The 18,949-nt window shown below is 35.1% G+C and overlaps 1 protein-coding gene across 2 annotated transcripts in view; it reads right to left on the bottom strand.

Annotated features, from left to right (window-relative positions):
* The window catches only part of SETDB2 (SET domain bifurcated histone lysine methyltransferase 2), a 49,161-nt gene that overhangs the window by 24,132 nt on the left and 6,080 nt on the right, over positions 1-18,949 (bottom strand). For both annotated transcript variants that reach the window (XM_037800021.1, XM_037800020.1), the window contains exons 3-6: positions 12,695-12,820; positions 11,224-11,289; positions 8,735-8,831; positions 2,709-3,269 (exon numbers count right to left, since the gene is read on the bottom strand). In XM_037800021.1, the coding sequence (XP_037655949.1) occupies positions 2,709-3,269; positions 8,735-8,831; positions 11,224-11,289; positions 12,695-12,820 (850 nt within the window). The remainder of the gene's footprint in view (positions 1-2,708; positions 3,270-8,734; positions 8,832-11,223; positions 11,290-12,694; positions 12,821-18,949) is intronic.

Here is an 18,949-nt window from a genome sequence, read left to right as displayed (position 1 = left end):
CTACCCTTCTGGAAAGCTCAGTTCCTGCTTTCTGCCATGCATGGGACATGCTGAGTTTCCACTTCGGTAAGGATTAGAATCCCCGACGACACTGCTCTTGTCTGTTTCCAGATCCCAGTCAGCCGCTGTTTAGCTTTGTGAGTTCTCTTGTAATTTCTGACCCATGGATGAAAATATGTACAGTGGTGGTGGCAAGTTACCTGAGGGCTTAGTTTCTATAGTCTAAAGGCAAAAATCACACATAGTCAAAATTACTCTTTACCTGTAATTTTGCCTAGGAGTCACCTCCAGAGAACCTCTTTTTTGCTCAAAAGTGGACTTTCTCTCTGTAAGCCTAACTCTGTAAATAAATTCATCACCCTCTTCCCGACATGCGACAGGACCCCCAAGATGAATGAGCCTTCCTGGGATGTGGGACATGGATTCCAGGAATGAGCCTGACCCTGGCATCGAGGAGTCGAGACTACCTTTTTGAACAAAAGGGGGAAAAGAAAGGCAACAAAATAAGGTTGTAGTGGCTAAGAGAATTCAAATAGCGTCAAGAGGCTGCCCTGAAAGTTACTCCTATACAGGCTTCACCTTGATATGCCAAATGATCACGATAAGATAAACCCAAGTAACAGTAGTCCCCCAAACCTTAAAGAATACCTGGATCCCTATCTGAGAAAGTTTCACTTACTAAGTTTATTCTTCAGAAACTTAAATCCTCCAGAGTGCTCCTATGCCAGCTAAGTCCCCAAACCCAGAGGCAATAGCCTCTTCAAGAACATCAACTAGATGTGACCCCTTTGCTCATAAAGTTCATACCCCTCTTCAACGTGAACAGGTTAGGGTGGTCACTGCCTAGACATCCCTGAAGTCTAGGAAAGTGATTAACCTAGAGGAAGGGGTAGCAAGAGACAAGATGGAATTTAACAAAGGACTATGAATAGTGAATCTTTATATAATCTTTTTCTTAGTTGCTAGGGTATTAGAATAGTTAGAAGGAAACAATTGAAATGGTGGAACTGTAACCCATAGTATCCTTTGAAATTTGTTCTATAGCTACTTGTTAAACTGTAATTTGAAAGCTATATCTTTTTGCATATGTTAGATTTCACAATAAGGAATAACTGAAACTATGGTACTATAACTCATAATAACTGGAAATTTCCTATAAATCTACTAGTTAAATCATACTTTGAAGGATATTGCCTTTTTGTATATATATTCCATACTAAAGAAATAAACTGTGGACTTGTAACCTATAATATTCTTTGAAATTTGCTCTCTACTTGTGAAATTACACTTGAAAAGTTATCACTTTTTTGGGAAAGCCATATGGACCACACTCCCCTTTGTCCAGTGTATGGATGGATGAGTAGAAAAATGGGGGCAAAAAAACAAAAGCAAAAACAAAAAACAAAAACAAAAAAATCCCACCCCGTGTTCTTTTTTACTTTTTCTTTTTCACTTTAATTTTTATTCTAATTATTTTTGTGTGTGTGTGGTAATGAAAATGTTCAAAAATTCATTTTGTTGATGAACGCACAACTACATAATGGTACTGTGAACTGAATGTACGCTTTGTATGACTGCACGGTATGTGAATATACCTCAATAAAAACGAATTAAAAAAAAGGAAAAAAGTTATCACTTTTATATATATCTTTTATGTTCCACAATTAAAAAAAAATGATTAAAAAAATTCCTCTTTAAAAAAATCCCCTAAACTGACCCTAAAGTACACTAACCACTGTTCGACATTTTCCTCTAGCCCTGAAACAGATTGGGCTTGGCCAGATGAAGTATTTGGGTTACATTTAGAAGCAATGTTTACAAAAAAAAGAATACACATTTTTAAACAGAATCAAATAATGCAGTGAGAGGTTTCCTCTATGAGATACCAAAATGAAATGAGTCAAACTGAAGTATCAGCAAATTAATTTCTCCCATCCCACTCTACCTGAGAGAATGGTGAAAAATACCATGTATACTCTAAATTATTTCTCTCCCTCATTCTTTTTCTTTTGCCTAGTATAGGTAGTTGATTTTGCATTAAATTAAACATAAAAATAATGCAAATCCACTTCATTTATGCATACCTGCAAATAAATGTGCATTACAACCTTAATGCAAAATGTTTTTCAAAGTCTTAATATATCAGAATATGTTTTTGCTTTGTTATGGGATGTTGATGCTATGATCAAGAGATTACTAGTTATAAACACTATTAATTAGCCAGGAAATAATTTTTAAATGATTTGTAAACATAAAATACAACATATAACATAGTGGTTAAGAAGATGGGTTCAAATCCTGGCTCTACAATGTTTGCCCTATGACCTTATAATTGTCTTCTCTGAATCTCAATTTCCTCAGATGTAACTTCATAATATTATCTCCTCATGAGTTTTATGAGGATTAAATAAGAAAATGTATGTGAAGTACTTAGCACAGTATTCTAGTAGTGTCGAGTGTTCAAAAAATGGTATTTCTTGTGATTGCTATTATTTTGATTATGGTACTAGAGTAAAGGAAATATCCTTAGAAGACATAATTTCCAAATTACTATAATAATTGCTGAAGAGTTTTCTTTCTTGTTACTAGCAAGGGTGCATCCTTAAAATTTAGATTCTATAGACAGACAAATTGATACATAATGGGACTTTTTGACAAGAATTCCTACACTCAGAAGAGTTTCTGAAAGGTAGTGTTTTTCTACTCACATGTCTATGCAGCCCTCAGAACAGTCACATGAATCAGTAAACATGATGGAAAAGTTGTTTAGACAATATGCTCGTGGCCATATAGTCCTTCTGTACTTAAACTGTGGAAGCTTTCTATTATCAATTTCATTACAGAAAGAAATGGGCACCGATTCCACTCCATTGCTAATATCCACATCAGAAACAATTTCTTCTTGCTTTGGGTAATTCCGAGTCAACTGAACATAGGTGTTGAAAGAAAAATTATCTGTAAATAAAAAGTTACACTCTGTCTCAAGCAGGTAACGAAAAACTTCCTCCATGTTTCGTAGACTCCTTCCACAAGGGGCTTTATAACTCACGTGGAGCGCTGAAGAATGAGAGTTTGTCTTTGCGTGTCGCCTCTGGAACTGGCATTTGATGGGTAGCTGCAGAGGGTTCTCCCCCTTAGAGGTTAGTGGCATTTTCAACAGACACGCACTAGAACAGTCATGCTTTCGGTAGGATAAATCTGAAGATGCTTTTTCTTTAAAATCTGTAACTTCATTTTCCAAAGGGAGAACTTCTTTATTTTCTGTAGGCCTGTTAACATTTATTATTTATTAGTATTTCAAATTTATAGTACAATTCTGCATTTAAAAAAAAACACTGTACACTAAAGTGTAATTATTTCCTGTTGTCTTATTAGACAATACTAAAATAAGTCAGACTCTGAAATAAACATTTTACTATATTCTCTGGTCATATGAAGAATATATCTAATTTCAGAACTCCAGAAAGTTGTGATTATAATTAACTTTTTGCTTGGTACTTTATAGCACCTAGCAAATTTAGAGCTCATTTAGAGCATGCACTCAATAAAGAGCTGAGGAAGGTTATGTCTTTAAGTATGCTTGGTACAAGATTTTTGCCTGGAAAAAAAACACACACACACACACACCAGTAAAAGCTAGTAACAAAATAAACAACTCATCAAGAATTTTGCATTGCTTGTTTGCCTTCAACAATTGTATTGACTGAAGTTTCCTCATAAATATGTAATCAACTTGGCAACATACTGACACATCTGAAAATGATGGAAACATGACAGGAGAAAATGGGGCTGCTATTGACTCCAAGAAGAAATATGTAAAAGGATTCCATATGTTTGAAACTCAGGTTTTAAACTTACACAAAGAACCTCAGTCTTGTCTTACACACTGATTTTTGTCTCTTTAGTGTCTGTTACTCATTTTAGAGATACTTTAATAATCACTGTCCAATAGAGCTCTCTGCAATGATGGAAATGGTCTATATCTGTGTTATCCACTATGGCCACTACTAGCCACATGTAGAACTGAGTACTTTTAATGTGGCTAGCGTGACCAAAGAAGAGAATTTTAAATTTTATTTAATTTTAACTAATTTACATTTAAATAGCCATATGTGACTAGTGGTATCATACTGGATGCAGGAATATGTAATTTTCTGCATAGACATTCCATAATTTATTTAATTAGTCCTCTACTGTTTCTACCTTTTGCAATTACAAATAATGATGCAATGAATAACTCTCTCTATATAATCATTTCATTTGTGTAAAGATACCATTGTGGACTATGTTCCCAAAAGTGGGAGTGCTCACAGGGTAAACAAATTAGTAATTTTGTTAATACAATTTTGCCAAACTGCCCTGCGTGGGACCTGTACGTACTCAGCAATTTATGAGAGGGCCTGTTTTCCCAAGAGCCTCACCAACCAAGTGGGTCTTGATGCTTTTGAAAGGGTACACTGTAATTTATTTAGAAATATTTTAATGTTGGACACTTTTGTTTCCTATTTTTCTGAATGTTAATATTATGAAGAACACCTTAAACGTAAATCTTTGACCAAATTCCTGATTATTACCTTAGGATATATGCTCCTTTAAGAGGAATTACTAGGTCAAGAGCAATGTACATTAAAACAAACTTTTTATCAAGACAATTTTCAAACATCAAAGTGTATTTTTCTCATAAAGTGACTAATACGATGAACCCCCCATGTCCTTGTTACCAGACCTTAATAATCACCATTTTGCCTATTTTACGTCATCTATTCTCCCCTCTCCTGCCTTGCCCTGACACCCACCCCCTGCACACACATTTTCTGTGTATTTTAAAACACAGACATCACAAATTTCAACCTGAAATAATTTAGTATTTATCTCTAACAGATAAGGCTTTAAAAAATAGAATCTCAACGGTCCATCTTCATAGATATTTCCCTGATTGTCTTGACATCTGTTTGAATCAGAATCCACACAAGTCCCATACATTGTTTGTTTTTCTAATCTTAGAGAAGTGCTCTTTTTTTAAAAATGACATTTATTTGTTGAGTTTGAATAAATTGGGTCATTTGTCCTATAGTATTTCCCACATTCTGGAATTTGGCTGATGCTGCCCTGCGTTGTTGTCATTTACCTTGTTCCTCTATCCTTAATAGATCTGTAAACTGGTAGGGAGTTCTAGAAGCTTGCTTAGCTTCAGGTTCAATTTTTTTTTTTTTTTTTTTTGGTTAGAGAGAGGGGCAAGAATAATTTCTAGGTGGTGGGTATTTCCTGTTGCATCACATTGGAAGATACTTTAACATCTGGGTGTTTTCACTTTTAATGATGCTAAAATTGATCAGTATGCTTGGGTGTTTTCAGCCAAATCTGTCTGTTCCTTGTGACTCTTTCACCTAAAGATGATCACTGCCTAGGTCGCTGCTACTCAAGGTATGGTGGTGCCAGTCCCCACTGGTTTGCTACCTGTTTGTGGTAAGTACAGAAATTGAGTGTGTTTAGAAACTTATAGCAATTTAACAATTTACAGGAATTTAACACTGCTGCAACATTTTATTGCATTTTAAAAGAGTTACCAATTTTCAGTGAATTGGAACTTTAAAACAAAAAACACCTCTCTTCCACAGTTAGTATGACAAGCACAGGCCTTTAAGGCCATCATTTCTTGGGATATGGGAAGTCGCAAAGTAACAATCTTCTAATTCTATCATCCCTACTGCATTTTCTGGCTGGAATTCTTTTATAATGAAGAAATTTCCCTTAAGAACTCTTGAGATGTCCTGAAATACAAGGAGTAGAGAAAAAGTAAGATACATGCTTGATTCTTTCCCTTTATTTACAAATATTCAGAATAATGAGTTGTATCTTAGCAACTGCCAAAGTGACTGACTTTTTAAAATGTAATTATGAAACACACAGAGTTTTATGTTTGATGTGTTTAGATCCATCACAGTGACTACTCTTTGTGATATTCAAACTATCCCACTTTCGGCCAGTGGGAGCTTCAAGTTTGCTCCTGTATCCTTCAAACTAGCAGTCTTTCATAGCTTCTTTATTTTCTGTCACAAGATGTCCCAGGTTCATCTTGTACACTCCTGCACCAGGTCTGGAATCAGCCATTTCTTCAAGGAACTATGGTTCCATTAAATAAGAAATGACATTTAGCGATCCTAATCATGGTACTAGGAGCGCACACAGTTTAATTGATACAGACCGCCAAACTGCTTTCCAAAAAGGTTGGGCCAATTTACAGTCTCAAGAGCAAATATGAATGCTAACTAAATGCATTCTTTCTAACATGGAGTATCATCTGTAAATTTTTAATCAATTTGATAGATGAAAAACAGTATTTTATCACTTCTTAATTTGTTTTCCTCCAATTAATAGGGAGTATGCCCCTGTTATATCTCTCATAAATTTCATTATTTAAACTAGCAGACTTTGGCAAACCAAAGTCCTTGACCAAGAAAAAGAATTAAGCTGGGTTTCTTAACAATCACAAAACTAAATTCCTTTTTAAAGGGATTACCATTGGAATAAAAGTTTTGTTTTTTTTACCTTTACCTATGTAATAGCTCGCTTATATGAAGCGGAAATTCAACTCAAGAATCAAATACAGAAAGCCTGATTCCTGTTAGAATTGATCCCTGGTTTCATCAACAAACTGTATGATTTTGAGCACTTCAGCTGGGGATTGAATACCACTGGCTTGTCAGTCACCATTTAGTTTGCCGGTCTGCCTGTGTGATGATTTGTGTGCTAGGAATTCAATTACTAAAATCAAAATAAGTAATAAATTCATGATCTGAAGAGGAAACTCAAAAGGAATTGTCGAAACATATTTCTGGTAGAATGACCACATTGCCTTGGAATTCTTAATGGCAAAGGAAAGAAATCCTAAGGCTAATTGGACATATGCCTCCTCTGAAGAGATCTCCAAGTCAGGTATGATCTCCCGGACAAAGCCTCTGAGGGCACAAGAGGGACAGAAGGTTCTAAGGAACCGATGTTCTAATTATACAATCACAAATAATCCTAATGAGATGAGAAACCAGTTAGAGACACCAATTTAATTTCTCTGATAAGCTCAGATTTTAAAAAGAATATGTAAAAAAGGAATTAGAAAGGGGTACATATCAAATTATGAATACAAAATCATGGCATGAATCTGTAAGAGAAGTGTCACAAAAAAGTCCAGTAAGAATGGAGGCTTCTAAAAAAATGCTAATAAAGCAATCAACACTGTTCTAACAGTGGTCCTGTCCTATTCAATAGTCTTCAGTGACCATAATAAAGACTAGAAAGCAATTTATACAAGACGCAAAGCTAGAAAGGACAAAAAATAGAACATAAGAGATTCAAAACTCACAAAGGCCCTTGCAGGCTGGAATAATGAACTTGAACCAAAAAGAGACAAACAATTCCTGAATTTAGGTTTAATATACAACTGTCTAAATAAGATGGGGGAGAATTATTTGGTGGTAATTTATATGAAAAATAATCTTATAGTTAGTCATTAAGACAGAATCTGTTTTTAAAAAGAGAATGAAATTTTAGGCTATAGATTAGAAGGTCAGAATTTCTAGAACACTTTTGTGAGCAACTGGAATGGTCAGATAAGGAGTTTTCTGACAGCATTTAAAAATAAGTTTTATGGGTCTTGTAGTCTGAAACTGTAATGACATCTATAATACTTATAAATGAAAATCACACGTAATTAGTGTCTACCTACACTTCTCAGACTAAAAAGAGAAAAGAAAAAGAATTCTAAGTTAAGAACTATTTTTATCAATTTAATATTTAGCTGAAAGGGCAACGGAAATAGGCAGCAATTTAAGAACTTTCTGAAGATACTTTGTGGTTTTTTGAAACTGAGAATGTTCTCTACTCTAACACAAAATACTTTTAGAAACTTTAATTAATACTTGAAGATTTTGGTACAAACATTTCCTATTAAAAATAAATAAAGACTAAGGTCAGAGTGTCAGAATCCTCCTTGTAAAATTATCCTTTATTCTGAGGAATCCTTACTGAAATTAGCAGGAAAGGAGAAAGTAAAGGTCACAAAAATTTAGCCTACTCTTACAAACTTTATGACACTATTTTGGAGCTGTTATGCATTTTCAAAACTGAACTGAAATCCATGGAACTGCATAACATAAACAGTGAATCCTAAGTTAAACCATGGACTATAGCTAATCGTACAATTATAAAAATGTGCTTTCATCAGTTGTTAACAAATATTCCACACCTATGCAAGGCGGTAAAAAAAGGGTGGTATATGGGAACCCTGTATTTTGTGCATCATTGTTCTGTAACCCATAACTACTTTAATTAAAAAAACAAAAAAACAAAAAACAAAAAACTGAACTGATACTGAAAGAAACACTTCTGCCCCTTTTTGGTAATCCACTTTAACGTAAATAATCCAGAAAACATAAGTTCCTAGCTAAAAAAAGTAGCCATCTTGGTAGACTTCAGTGCATTAATAATTAATACAAAGATGTCTTAAGCTAAATTATAAAAAGACTCGATATCTTAGGAATATTAAGAAATAATTTATCAAGGACTCATGAACCTTATCTTCCTACATAAAGTACTAAAATTTACAACTTTTAAAGTTTTTGACGGGAAAAAAATCCTTATTATATATTATATATAGTCTAAGGTCAAATAATTGAGTAAATCTCTTTCTAGGCACAAAAGCATTAACAACAAAGGTAAGTTTAACTTAGATACACACAGAAATGTACAGTCTTCTGGAGAGGAGTCTTCACATGACGTAGAGGGCAATGCATTCGATTTGCTTTCCTGCTCATTCTGGATCACAGGTCTACCATCTACATTAGAAGAAATGTATATATATAGATGTGAGTAACAAGTACACCAAGTTAAAAACCATTCACTGTAAATCCCAACAATATCTTCACTGTCCAGAGATTCTTCTGCCCATAGGGAGTCCTACAATCTGCAAACATTAAAATTTCAAGATTAAACCAAGAGATCAGGTGTCATTATTTTTAAAAATATTAAGAAAATAAGATAGAATAATATAAAAGACTTAGGATAGAGGAGATTTCTACTAGAGCACCTCTAACTTGGCAAGAACTTTATCTGAACTTAAACCAACCTTGAAAGTGAACATCAACTGTCCCTACCTCTGCCTGTATTTTACAGATAAGTAACATAACTCTTAAAGGTTCTATGAAAGGCCACACAATAGAAAGTTTATGTGACTCCCCTGGTTCTATGTTTTCTATGGTGGTGACGGGGGAGTATTTGGGAATCTTTTTCTGTCTATTGGTCTTTTTATATTTCTCAGTCTCTTCTCTCTTGTATCTTTCTGTACTTAATTTTGAGTCATTTTTTTGTCTCTTCTTTTTCTACTTAATCTTTTCTTACTCTCTAACATGAACTACAATACAGAAATAAGGCTATTGCATTTAGTGAAAAAGTTATAGATCTCCTGCACTTATTTTGAAAAATAGCTATGTAAAATATTGTTTGACTTAAAAAAATAGTTTTTAATGTGCTAACTTTTACTTCCTATGCACAGATGGACCTTAAAAAAAAGTGATTGTCATCTTGTTTTAGGTAATTTCTGTAGTTTAGACCAGACTTATTAAAAACAAAAAAAAGGTTTAAGTACATAAATGAGTATTTTAAGTTATAATCCAAGGAATTCTCTCCTTGGCAAACTGGAAAACAGACATCCTTTTTAAATTATCTAGGCAAAGAGAGGTTTATAGTCTGACAATCAAAGAAAGTATAATAACTAGTTAAAAATTAAATAAGTTGTACAAATTAAGAATTTCCCCTTTTCCTAGCTAGTATCTTTGAACGAGTTATAAATCTGTATTGACAAATATGAATAAAACAAATGTATACAAGCATAGTTAGAATATGATTTACTGGAAAACATGGAGATTTAAAATTAATCATTTCCTCTCAAGAAAATAGTTCTAATCCTTCGTGTGGAGATGCAGCAAATATTTTACACGTAAGCTAAGAAAATAAAGGTAATTAGTGGTTTGGTCATAGCCTGGAAGTCCAGGCTGGATCTGTGATGGCTTTTTTCATCTTAACATTAAGTCCTTTTGTTCCTCCCAGTCTCAAAACTGTTTAAGTAAATGCTAACTTGAAACTATTATTAGTAAGTTTTAATTCTCACATTTGCCAATAATATCTCTCTCCAATTATTTACTTTAATACATTTCTTTATGACAAGCAAATAGACATACTTTATTTTGATACTCTCATTACATTTCAGATGAAGAAAACAAACTTGTATAAAACTATAAAATTATAATATTCAGCATTTCTATTGATGAAATGATTACTTTAGAAGGCCAAAACAAAAACAAAAATCCAACCTACTTCCTTTTGAAAATGAAAAGTTGTTTAAAGTTAGTTCCTTGTTACCACCTCCTGCATTTAAAAACTTCCTCCTGCAAAACTAATGCAATCACTTCAGGGTACACTGATTCCAACTGCTATCGGAGGCTGATTTTTCTTCAAAAAACTATTCTTCTAAACTATATTTTAGTTAGTGGACTTGAGAATACTTTTGAATAATAAAAGGCTTCTTTAAAATAGACTAAAGATGCCTTAAGACTCCAAATCATGATAGTAAAACAAAAATTATTAAACTATGCTGACAATATCTAACAGTATTAATCAAAATCTAGTAGATGTACTTTCTCACCACTTTAGGAAATTAGTGATACACTAAGATTTGTGAATTGGTGATTCTGATAAAAACTTCTCTTTTGTCTTGGTACGTTATCTTTGATTAATTTCTTCTCAATTGAAATTTTTAGTTTGGAAGACTGAAGGCCTCACAGCAATATAAAAAATGAAAAATTTATCTACAAGGTATACCAGAATAGATGTTCTTAGTACAGTTTTGTTTTGTTTTTTAACCCAAAGTGGGTTTATAGTGGTTTGGAGTATTAGAATTCTATTCGCCCTCCTTATATGAGAAGAAGGTTTTTTTGGAGAAGACAAACATTTGTTCCCTCTTTCTCTAGGAGGCTTGATAGGGTATGCATTTCCTATCTGTGGATGGGTCAGACTTTTCATTTAATAAAGGAAACTATGATTTATATAACTTAGCAATATGGACCTCACATTTTAAATTATCTTTAGTTAATCTGAGATGTCAAGGCTGACTTGTTTCATGCCAAGAAAACACCAGAGAATACCCTAGGCTGGGATTAGAGATGTACATACCCTTTATCAATGCTGAATTGTTACTTATAGTTGCTTCATTCACCAGAATCATTGCTTGGATGTATTCTGTGAAGGAGAGAAAAAAAAAGAATGGTAACAACCCCCATCACCCATTATTCATGGTGGCAGGCTAGACAATTTACATACTTCTCATTTAATCTTCACAACTCCACTGTGCGGTTTTTATAATTACCTGCATTAAAGATAAAGAAACTGAGGCTTAGCAGTTCAGCTACTTACTCAAGGTCATTCAACAAGGAATGGTAGAACTGAATTCAAATCTAGATATATCTGACTCATGAATAATGAGATGTAAAACAGTACTAATTTTTTGACAATCACCTAATAGGTAATGTCATAAGACTATTCAGAAAGCATTAAGAATAATTTGGTGTAAGTTCTGCTTCAAAACCATGTGTCCTGATATACTCAAGGAGGTTTCCACATCAAAGTCTTACATTCTAAAATCAACCAGAGTTGAAGACAAAGAAATAGGAAAAATAAAAACCTGGATGACTGAACTGACGGCCTACGTAGAACACAAATTCTAATCGGTTAAAAAAAATAAAATGTCACCTGCATTAGGTGTGGCAGGAGGGGACCCCTTTCCTAAAAGGGGTTTTCTTGAACAAAACAAAAATTTACCTGCAGGGGCTTTCAGAAAAAATGGAACACACCCTACAAAACTGCTGATGAGCAATACCTGGTAATAAAAGTGGCTTCCATCCAGTACCATATTAATCAATGCATATCTGCTCCCCACTTTTAAGACCCGGCCCCCCCGCCCCGTGTAAAATGGAAACTTAATGTCAGCCAATCCGAACATTTCCTCACTTGCTTCCATGTTTGCTCTACATAAGCTTCCCTTTCCACTCCCTCAGCAGAGCTCCTCCTGCTTTCTGAAAGGGCTGCTGCCCAACTCATGAATCACTCAATAAAGCTGTGAGATACTAAATGGCAGGAAAAGTTTTCCTTTTACCAACTTTCAAAAGACTGTTAGCGCAAGTTCTATTTAAAGCAAACAAAATATAGTTCTATGTATGCTGATATTAAAATAAAAACAGATTAGTTATCTCTGAATAATGGGGCAATTTTTCTCTTTTCTATACATGTACCAAATGTTGTACAATAAGCAGGTATTATTTCTGTAATACCCCCTTCCCCAACAAACAAAGATACAAAGGAAGAATGAAGATGAAGATGGGGGAAAAAAGGTAGCCTGGGACACAAAGAGATAAATTCAGTAGCTATTATTCACAAGTAATCATCTTTCCCCTTTACTTTTATAAAATGTCCATGGTATATTAAAAGCACATTTTTATAGAAGCAGATCACACCAAAAAGCAAATAGAACTGATATTAGGTCCCTAGAATATAAAAGAAATTATCTGTTAAAACAAATGAATTATACTGTGCGGCCAGTGGGTAATATTTGGGATTAAAAGTGTTCAGAACTTTTATTGCTTCATACCTTTATTTGTGGCAGACCCGTCTTTGATCTTTTGTTTCAGGGACTGCAGCACATTTTGTACTTGTTCAAATATGAAGTCTACTTTTCCATCATCTTCCAGCTCCATCCAGAATGTTTTTGCATCACCTAAAATAAAAACAAATGAATATCCCAAGAGTTTAATAAAAATGCACTGTAATTTCCCCAAGGTACATGTTACAGAAAATCCACTCGGTTTCTAAACAAAATCAGGACTCAATTGGTCTATCGCTTTCCTTGAGGAAAAAAGATTTTAGTCATGTCGTTTACAAAGAACTAGAAATAAAGACTGTGATCTAAGTATCTCACTTATTTCTACTAATTTTGAAAAATATATTGAAAACTTTTGTGACACCATGTCTTGACTAGAAGACAGAAGGAATGGCTTCATTCTAGAGTGGGGCATACATATAGCTATACTAGCATTTCTAAAATTTCAGGGATAGAAGTTTCACTGAGCATGGGAGCGGATGGTTTCACAATGAAACCTCTCAACACTTGCTGAAATAATTAAATGTCCAATATTACCTTTTAAAAATAATTTATGTATACTTTTTAATAACTGCACAGACAAAATAACGTTTAAAGTTTTAACAGATCAAGTTATATAGATGAGCCAACATTTCAGACATATAACAAGCTAACACCTTAATCAAAATTTTCGAGAAATAACCTTCTCAAACTGGAAAACAGAAATATTAGAAACATAATCACAACAAATCAGCAAAAGCCAAATCTTACATGTTTAAAAGTCATAAAAATAAAATTCTGAGCACAATTTATAAAACATTAAAATTCATGTATAAAATTACTTATGAAACATGAAATAGGGCCTTAAGCAGGCAGCATGGTAAGAACTGCATTGTAGAAAAATGTCTTGAGAAGCACTGGGGGAAGGGGGATTAGTGCGCAGAGCAGCCAGTTTAGTTCCAAGGAACCCATTTTTCTAAATGAAAAATAAACCTAGAACCTCCAAGTTTGACAATGGAGGGAGAATTTTCATAAGAAGAAAGGCCTGGGCTTCAGAGTCTCAAATCCCACTGGGAAAGTCTTAAGCAAAGGGGAACTCTAGCTAATTAGGACCGCTGACACCACAGTGGCCTCAGGAGGGGAGCTGTTTCCACATTAACGCAGACCCACACTCTCCGCTGTACAGGCCTAAGCTTACCTCCAATTCCCCACAGCACAGCTGAGATGAGATTTCAATATCTGAAATAAATGCAGTGTGAGAAGACAAGGACGATGAGAAATGATGCTTAGGAGGCAGGGCAGGGCCGGGAGGGCCTGTGTGCCATGGTGGGCAACTCTACTTTTATACACAAGGCAACCGGGAGCCACTTGAAAGGTGAAGTATCTCATGATGTTTCACAGAAAGATCACGCAGGTGGCAGTGGATGAAGAGAGTCAAGAATGATTCCAAGTTCTGAACTCAAGCAACCATGAGGATAGAAATGCTATTCATTGAGAGAGGGAATAAACGTAGTGGGACAAGTGTGAAACTCAAGTAGGTATAGGCTCAATGAGCAAACTAGACACATTGGCTCAAAGAGAGAACAGATCCAGAGAGACAAATTTTGGAGTCAACAGCACACAAATGCTTGTTGAAGCCACAGAGTAGATATGATTTCTTAGGTAGAATGAGAGGGTCTTCTGTAGAATACCAGTATGTAAGGGATGAGTACAAGAAGAAAAAAACCATGGAAACTGAAGAGTAAACAGGTGGAAGGAAAAACCAGGAGGGTAGGATCTTGGGAGTCAAAGAAAGAACAGGATGGGCTTTTTAGTTGTATTTTGATTTCAATCTCAGCACTGCCACTTACTGTGTTACCACGTGTTCCGGTTTGCTAATGCTGCCATTGTGCAAAATACCAGAAATGGATTGGCTTTTCTAAAGGGGATTTGTTTGGTTACAAATTTACAGTTCTGAGGCCATGAAAGTGTCCAAACTAAGGCATCAACAAGAGGATACCTTCACTGAAGAACAGTCAATGATGTCCAGAACACCTCTGTCAGCTGGAAAGGTATGTGGCTGGCATCTGCTGTTCCTTTGCTCCCAGGCTGCATTTCAAAACGGCTTTCTCCAAAATGTCTCTGAGTCTTTCTTAGCTTCTTCAGCTCCTGTGCATCTAAGCATCGGGGTCCTCTCTTAGCTTCTCCAGAGCAAACTCTGGGCTAGCAAATCCAAGTGTCAGGATCACTGTCAGCTCTTTTAAGTTTCTCTCCAAAATGACCCTCTCAGCTGCTCTGAGCTCCTTCTGCTTGTGAGTTCTTTTACAGGACTCCAGTGATTAAATCAAAACCCACCCAGAATGGGCAGGGCCCATATCTCCACGGAAATAATTTATTCTGATGTTTCGCCCACAGTTGACTGGGTCATATCTCCATGGGAACAGTCAATCAAAAGATTCCAACCTAATCAACACTAATATGTCTGCCCCCACAAGACTGCATTAAAGAATATGGCTTTTGGGAGACATAATATATCCAAACTGGCACACCATCCCTGTAAAATGGGAATAATAGTATCTACCTTGTGAATTCATATGCAGATTAATTTATACAGGACAAGTAACACCTGGCAATCAGCAAGAAATTTCTGTATGTAATTTAACAAGAAATACAGTCTCAGGCAAAAGGAATTAATCTTTGTGGAATTTTAGGGATCATTCAGCTTAGTGGGGAAAATATTTTATGAAGCAAGGCTTGCCCAGTGTTCTTAAAATCATTTTTTTACCGATATAAGCAAAAAGTGTCACTGCTTTTAGGTAAACCACTTTTCAAAGCACATAATTGATCACTGTTACCATCTTTCCTTCCATTGATATGAGTCAAAACTCCATACAAGAGATTTATCTTTATTTGAGGTAGACATTTAGAGGAAAGATTTTGAAAGGTACGTAAAAATAGCTTTTGGTGGCATTATTTATATATTGTCCCTTATGCCAGCCTTATTATCTCAGATTACTCTTGCTTGGTTTAACTCTTATATTAAAATGGCACTCATTTCTCATCTCTTCCCTCTTATTTTTGTCTGTCTTCTTGCTATAGAAGCCTTTAACCACAATAATATTACTAAGAAAAGAGGTAATCAACCTTTCAGAAAAACAAAACTAACAGAGCTAGTTAATAACTTTTGTGAACAAAAAAGAAGCTAAATGAGTATCTTAAGAAGCATCTAGGTAACTTTCATTTCAACTGTAGATTGTACAGATGGTTTCTACAATATAAACAATTGTAAGTTCTTGCTCAGATCTTTGCTTCTTTGTGCAAGGTATGCATGTTCAGGGCTACAATCCAAAACTGTTAATATTTCGGTATATTTCAAATAGAAGATATTTACAAGGAATACAGGAGCAGGTACTTGAAGATCAATTCAGTGTATTAATACTGCTGCTTTTGTCTCAAGAAGTGAAGAATACCATCGGAGAACTCGACTGACTGTCCAAACTTGCTTACTTAGGCAAATATGACTATTGTAAGAACATAACCATGAAGCACGAAGTATAGCAACTTTATAAATAAGGTAGCCAATTAAATTAGTTACATACTGTGACTCCCAATCTCATCTGAGATAGACAATCTTCATATATAGACAATGCTCACCAATCACACTGATCTGAAATTTACTAGATGTCAGGGAGTACTTATCAAATACATTGATAATGACCCAGGGCTGTGAATGTATGTGTGTGTGTGTGTGTGTGTGTGTGTGTGTGTGTGTGTATTTCTCTTGAGGAGCTTCAGATCACTGATCCAAAAGATTTCTAAGGCATCTTTGAGCCCATGATCAGCAAAATGGTCCATGAATATTTAAGGATTCCTAAAGCCTTTCAGGGAACCTGTAATTGTCAAACTATTTTCATAATAATACTAAGAAATTATTCACCTTTTTTTACTGTATTGATATTTGAACTGATGATGCAAAACCATTGGTGAGTAAAATTGTTGGTATCTTAGCAGAAATCAAGGCAGTGGCACCAAATACCAGTAAATCAATGCATTCTTCACCACCAATTTCACTTGAGAATGTCCTCAATGAAGCAAAAAAAACCCGATTACTGAAGTACAACAGCTGCCTAGAGAATTGTTTGCGCTGCAAGCTAAACTAGCCGCTTTTATTTTATTCACGGAAAACCATTTTTACCCGAAGGAACCACTGACATATTACGACTTGCCAACTCGGGTATCTGGCACATATTTTCTCAAAAATGAACAAAGTGGGCCGATACCTTGAAGGACAAAACTGACAGTACTTGTTGCTAATGATAAAATACAAGCTTCCAAGTGAAAATGAGAATTTACAGAACTCTGCATTTGCCATGGTAAGCTTGACAGCTTCTCAATAATTAAACACTTTTTTTTAACATCGCTGGCAACATTAACAAAGGCGATTTTTAAAATATTGTATGATGAAACGTGTCAACATTTGGAAGATCTGTATGATTCAAGGAACCAAGATTTTCCAAGGACCATGGCATAATGTTACAAAATCATACATGAGTAAAAGATCATTCAGAGTACAAGACAGACCAATGGATTTCAACGTAACGGAATGTATTAAGTTCATTGATATGGGGCAAGATTCTACATTGCAACTAACCTTTAAAAAACCACTTGTTAAATATTGGAGTACTATCAAAGAAAATTATCCACAATTATTTACCAAAGCCCATAAAGCTTTAAAGTACAAGGAGTGAACCTTAACATACACATATTAAAAAAATCATTTATGATGTCTGGAGATTCAAGGAAGAAATGCAGACAGACTATGACCAAAAACTCCAATTGTGCCACAAATGTATGAAACAACCTTACTGATGGGTTGAAAGGAAAAGGTGCTGATCTTTGGAAATCAGTGGAGTCTGTAAAACTCAAGGCAAAAGGAACTACAAATAATACTGTACTTCAGCTGACAGAGTTGTTTTTCATGGGGGTATGGGGCTTAACAATTTTGATATTGCTATGCAACTATACTAGAATTGAACAATTACATAAATTGATGAAGGATGGCGGGAGGAAGACTTCTCATTACTGGAGGTGGATTTTACATAAAAGCAAGGGAAATAGGCTAGAATGATCCATGTAGTAATGGATAGAGCAGAAAACATAATATATTCATGTTTAACTTAATACAGATTTAGATGGTTACATGTCAGACTAGGTATGTGTATATATACACAGGTTAGTATACACACATATATTTCCTTGCTCTGTCACCTGAGAGAGCCTAGAAGCAACATTCCAGGGGCAATGAGTACATCTTTGTTTCTAATGACCATTCTCCAATAAAAGGAACCAGGGCTCATTCAAGAAAATGGCTGGTTGTAGGACTGTGGCAGGAAATACATAAGATGATTCTGGAGCATTTTTGTAGTGCTAGAAAATAAGGAAGAGCTAAATAACAAAAACAAATAAGTACCCTACACTGATGGGGTTATCAAAGGAACACAGGAGCCAACTGAAAGAGCTCCCAATGGCCAAAGCTGGAACAATCTGAGCAACAAAGTAAATTACTACTGGCTTTTAACTCAAAGTATGAAATAATATCCACAAGTCCATGCTGATATAAATTACTGAATAAATAAACAAATGATGGAAAAGAGACAAATCTCCTTTGTAGAAGAATTCTGAGTAATTTATAGTTACTCCTCCCTTAAGAAGGGGGCACATAAAGCCTCACTCAAGTGTGGGCTGTGCATGGTAAAATTCTTCCGAAGAGTAAAGTATGGAGACAGAGGGAAAAAAAGAGTAATTTTATAGTGGAGAAACCTGGCACCACTATGTCAGCCATGTGATTTAAGGTCAATATCAACAGTGGTAAATCATGTTGATATCATGTACCCTGGATACATGTGATTGACAATGGCACTTTACCTCTGTAGTCTTTGAACTCATAACCCCAATCTAATCATGAGAAAAACATCATACATATTCCAGTAGAGAGTATCCTACAAAATACTTGACCAGTGTGATGTTTTGAACCTGTATGTACCCTAGAAAATCATGTTCTTAAAGTTGATCCGTTCCTGTGGGTGGGGCCTTTTGATTAGGTTATTTCAGCTAAGGCATGCCCCTTACTGGAGTCCTTTATGAGAGGATGAAATTCAGATAAAGCAGCACAGAGAAAGCCACAGAAACAGAGAGGAAACCACTGAAGCAAGAAGCTGAAAACAATAAAATCCAGAAGAGATAAGAGACCAGCAGATGTCACCATGTGCCTCACAATCTGTGCTGGTG

This window comes from Choloepus didactylus, chromosome 12, assembly GCF_015220235.1.
Source record: "Choloepus didactylus isolate mChoDid1 chromosome 12, mChoDid1.pri, whole genome shotgun sequence".
NCBI lineage: Eukaryota > Metazoa > Chordata > Mammalia > Pilosa > Megalonychidae > Choloepus > Choloepus didactylus.
The sequence above is the reverse complement of the archived record's forward strand: the minus strand, read 5'-3'. Positions and strand labels throughout refer to the sequence as shown.